Here is a 5,291-nt window from a genome sequence, read left to right on the forward strand (position 1 = left end):
CTTATCTCTATCTAACAGCGTTCCCTCCCATCCTCCCACCCCGGGTAACCAACAAAGAAAATTTCCTTCTATAGATAAACCTTTCCTTAACTTTTACAGTAACAGACTAATACAATATTTGTCCTTTTGAGATTGACTTATTTCACTCAGCATAATGTCCTCCAAGTTCATCCATGTTATGTAGTGTTTTGCAGATTCTACATTATTTAAAAGAAGCCTTTTTAAAAGTTCATTTGTACTGCAATTGGAACTGGGGCTGTGCGTTCACAGGGAAGCAATATTACTGTAATTGATGTTAAAGTTCCCAGGGTAGTAGTCCACAAATAACCCCCTTAGCAAATGCAACTAAACTCAGAGAGTAGGCTAAAGTTCAAACATAGAGCCCCTAAACTTAGTAGCCACGTTGGGAACCCAGGGGAAGCTGAGGTGGAACAGTCTTACAGTTGTTTTACCAAAACAGCAGGGAAACGGGCTGCCCCATTTTCTGCCCCAGGAACCTCTATAGGTTAATTTGTTAGCTTAGCTATTCTATATAAATTAGTTCTACCTGTACATAAAATTGAGGATAAGTAGCATAAAGTGTAAAGAATCTATAAAAGAGTGAAAATTCATCATAAACTTGAATTGTTAAGTACAATGATAACTATCAGGGAACTTTGAGGACCTCCCTAGAAGCTCTGGTAGTACAGTAGTTAAACAATTCAGCTGCTAACCGGAAGGTCGGCAGTTCAAACCCACCAGCCACACCACATGAGGACGATGAGGAAGTCTGCTTCCATAAAGATTTACAACCTTGGAAAACCTTTAAGGGCAATTCTACTTTGTCCTTTAGGGTCACTGTGAGTTGGAATGGACTCAATGTCAGTGGGTTTGTTTTTTTTGTTTGTTTTCAGGACCTCCTGTGCATATAGCTCAAATAAAATAAATGAGTGAAATCTGTTGACTCACTTGTATTTCTTTCAAAATGCTATAATTCTGTCTTTTCACTAATTAATATAGGCATTTTCCAAAATTAATCCAGATTGTAATTTTTCCTTTTCAGGGCTATTGTAGAGAAAAAAGAGATGGAATTGGTTTTAAGTAAGTTTGAGGCAGCACAGAAATTCTTGGCACAAAAGTACTGTATCCTTGTACTGGGTCTGGGCATGCCTGACAAGCATCACATGTGCTGTGGAAAGTAAGTGCACACTTAATTCTTTACTAGATCTTTACTTGTTTGTAAATCTGCACCTACCTTGTTTGTGATGCATTCCTTGCTTAATAATAGTCTTGCCATCCCTTACTCCAACTATTTACCTTTCTTTACTAGTTTTTAATAATAAGGTTTTACAAATGTTAAAGTCTTTGACCCATTTGAAATATATCACAACATATCATATGAGGTATGAATCTGTATATTTTTGTCTTTACGAACATCCAATTTTCCACTATTTACAGTTGTTGTTGTTATAGGTAAAGTTGAGTCAGGTCTGATTCATAGCAACCCTGTGTACGACACTGTGCCGTCCTCATATCATTGCTATGTTTGAACCATTGTCGCAGCCACTATGTCCATCCATCTCACTGAGGGTGTGGCTTCTTTTTCACTGACGTTCTACTTTACCAAGCGTGGTGTCCTCCTCCAGCCCGGGTCACTCCTGATAGCATGACCAAAGTATGTGAGATAAAGTCTTGCCACCCTTGCTTCCAGAGAGCACTCTGGCTGTACTACTTTTTTTTTTTTTTCAGTATAATTTCCATTTTATTTTCTTTCATGTTAGTTTTCTTTAGCTTTAAGGATTCAAATCCTTACATATGCTTTGCTGGAGGTCATGGGGCAGTGCCTGCAGGTCTAAATCAAGGTGGGGCTATTCTGTCCTTCCAGGCTTCACGAGAATGGTTCCTAACCATCTTGTTGTGAGTGGGACATCTCACACAATAATGTAGTTTCACGTACATCTTGGGAAGCATGTATGTGTCGAAGACAATCATTTTGGAAATATCTCTGATAGCTGTGGCCCCTACTGTGTTTTGAATTACGAACTTCTTAACGGCCTTGTCTTAGGCACAGAGCAGGTACAGTTTGTGTAGCAAATAGGCTGCACGTGGCTATAGCCCTTTATGGCGCAACCGTAAACTACCTCCTTTACTTTGTCATCTTGGAAGTGAGGGCCCGGGAGAGCCTAGCTATTCTTCTTTTTCTTTCTTTTGTTTTTTTTAAATACGTTATTTCTTTATTAATTTTTGTTGTGATTTGGGTGAAAGTTTACAGAACAAATTCATTTTCTATATAACAGTTCATACACATTTTGTTTTATGATGTTGACTTCAATTCCCTACAGTGTAACAGCTCTCTTCCCACTTCCTCCCAATAGTTACCTCTTCCCTGTATCTTTCCCTTCCATGCATTCCTGCCCCCCACCTCCAGCTGCCTCCCTGTGCAAACACTGCCCTTCTGTTCACCCATGATTGATCGCTCCAGGAAGCGTATCTACCTGATGTAAATGTTCACCCCATAAGCTGTCTGTTGCTAGGCTGGAAGCCACAGGAGTGAGTTCAGTTCCAGATCTGAAGGGTAACTACAGGTTATAATCTCAGAGGTCTCACCAGGCTCTATCAGACCAGCAAAACTGGCCTTTTTTTCTTTTTTTTTTAAAATGATTTTGAGTTTTGTTCTACATTGTTCCCCCACTCTAACCAGGATCTCCTGCACCAGTCCCCCTCTGAGTGGCTAACAGTGATAGCCAGGCACCATCTAGTTCTTCTGGTCTCATGGTCATATAGGCTGAGGATTGCATGGTCTACTAGTCCCTTGAACTAATTGTTTCCATGTGTCTTTGGTTTTCTTAATTCTTCTTTCCTCTGGACAAGGAGAGACCCATCATTGCATCTAGGTGGTCACTTGCAAGCTTTTAAGACCCCAGTCACTCCTCACCAAAGTAGAATGTAGAACAATGTTTTTGTGTAGTATGTTATGCCAGTTCAGCTTGATGTCCTCTGTGACCATGATCCTGAGCCCACATATCTAACTACTTGCTCCCTCTGGGTAGCTAGCTGGCTGTGGCCAAGAAAACTTGCCCCTTGTCAGCTCTTCTGTACACCCAGACATTCTTATAGCACATACAAATATGCAGGTAGAAACGTTGTCTACTAACCCTATACATGGTCATGGGCACACTTCCCCCTGCCTAGACATACCTGATCATTCAGCCTGTCTACCCATCTCTCCACCTGTAGATCAATGCTTCCTGCTATTCTTCTAAGACAGATTTGTTCATAGTTCATTTTTCTGTCAGTCTATGTTATATTCCATATTCTTTGCCAACACCATAATAATAATTCAAAGGCAGTGATTCTTCAGTCTTCCTTATTCATTGTCCAGCTTTCACATGCATATGAGGTATTTCAAAATACCATGGCTTGGGTCAGGTGCTCCTTAGTCCTGAAAGTGTCTGTTATGGTTAAGATTGTGTGTCAACTTGGCTGGCCAATGATTCTCAGTGGTTTGGCAGTTACGTGATGATATATATAGTCATCTCCCATTTTGTGTTTTGATATAATATAATCACCTCCACAATGAGATCTGATGTGAATAGCCAATCAGTTGAAAGAGAATTTCCTCAGGGGTGTGGCCTGCATCCAATATGGACGTTTTGGCAAAGCCCTCTGGCTTTTTGCTTGTTCTGGATCCTGTATCTGGCTCTTCATCATCTGACCTCTGGTTCTTTGGACTTGAGCTAGCAGCCTGCCATATTGACTTCTGATCTTGGGTTCATCAGCCCCTGCAGCTACATGAGTCAGGAGAAGCATATAGCTTGATGTCTAACCCACAGACATGGAACTTGTCACCCGCTACAACCACGTGAGCTGTTTCCTTCAGATAAATCTCTCTCTCTTTCTCTCTCTCTCCATATATAAGCTTCACTGGTTTTGCTTCTGTAGAGAACTCAGCCTAAGAGAGTGAGTGACATCTTTGCTTTTTAATACTTTAAAGAGGTCCCTTGCAGCAGATTTGCCCAGTGCAATACATTGTTTGATTTCCTGACTGCTGCGTCCATGGGTATTAATTGTGGATCCAAGTAAAATGAAATCCTTGACAGCTTCAGTATTTTCTCTATTTATCATGATACTGCTTATTGTTCCAGATGTGAGGATTTTTGTCTTCTTTATGTTTAGGTGTAATCCATACTGAAAGCTATAATCTTTGATCATCATCAATAAGTGCTTCAAGTCCTCTTCACTTTCAGCAAGCAAGGCTGTGTCATCTGTATATCACAGGTTGTTAATGAATCTTCTTCCAGTCCTGATGCCTGGTGTCATATTCTTCTTCATATAATCTGGCTTCTAGGATTATTTGCTCAGCCTACACATTGAATGTTGTTGTTGTTGTTGTTATGTGCCGTCGAGTCGGCCCCGACTCATAGCGACCCCTCCTTGGGTTTCCGAGGCAGTATCACTACGGAAGTAGGATTGCCCAACCTTCCTTCCGAGGAGTGGCTGGTGGGTTTGAACCACCAGCCTTCTGGTTAGCAGTCAAGTGCTTTAGCCACTATGCTACCAGAGCTCCTATTGAATAAGTATGGTGAAAAGAGACAACACTGATACATACTTTTCCTGATTTTAAAACATACAGTATGCCTTTGTTCTATGTGGATGACAGACTCTTGGTCTATATAAAGGTTCCTCATGAGCACATTAAGTTTTCTGGGATTCCCATTCTTCACGGTGTTATCCATAATTTATTATGATCCACACAGTCAAATGCCTTTGCATAGTCAATAAAACACAGGTAAATGTCTTTCTGGTATTCTTTGTTCTCAGCCTAGATCCATCGGACATCAGCAATAATATCCTTCATACCATGTCCTCTTCTGAATCCTGCTTGAATTCCTGGAAGTACCCTGTCTGTGTACTGCTGCAACATTTTTTTTATTTTTTAAATTATCTTCAGCATAATTTTACTTGCATGTGATATTAAGGATATTGTTTTGATAATTTCCATCTTCTGTTACATCACCTTTCTTTGGAATAGGCATGTATATGGAGCTCTTCCAGTCAGTAGAACAGGTAGCTATCTTCCAAATTTCTTGAACACAGATGAGTGAGTGCTTCCAGCATTGCATCTTTTTGTTGAAACATCTCAGTTAGTATTCCATCAATTCCTGGAGCCTTGTTTTTTGCCAGTGCTTTCAGTGCAGCTTGGATTTCTTCCTTCAGTACTGTGATAGTTGAAGATGTGTCAACTTGGCTGGACTTCACTTGTGAGTGGTGGTTCCCATGATGGATCACATGACTGCGTCCTAAGCGGCCAG

The 5,291-nt window shown here is 40.7% G+C and overlaps 1 protein-coding gene across 1 annotated transcript in view; it reads left to right on the forward strand.

The window, feature by feature from the left end:
* PPP1R36 (protein phosphatase 1 regulatory subunit 36) overlaps positions 1-5,291 on the forward strand; it is a 75,498-nt gene that overhangs the window by 41,878 nt on the left and 28,329 nt on the right. Inside the window, exon 8 of the mRNA XM_007942345.1 lies at positions 1,043-1,177. Within this exon, the coding sequence (XP_007940536.1) occupies positions 1,043-1,177 (135 nt within the window). The remainder of the gene's footprint in view (positions 1-1,042; positions 1,178-5,291) is intronic.

The sequence above is a fragment of the Orycteropus afer genome, unplaced genomic scaffold, assembly GCF_000298275.1.
Source record: "Orycteropus afer afer isolate SDZICR_OR568_19922 unplaced genomic scaffold, OryAfe1.0 scaffold00088, whole genome shotgun sequence".
Taxonomy (NCBI): Eukaryota; Metazoa; Chordata; class Mammalia; order Tubulidentata; family Orycteropodidae; genus Orycteropus; species Orycteropus afer.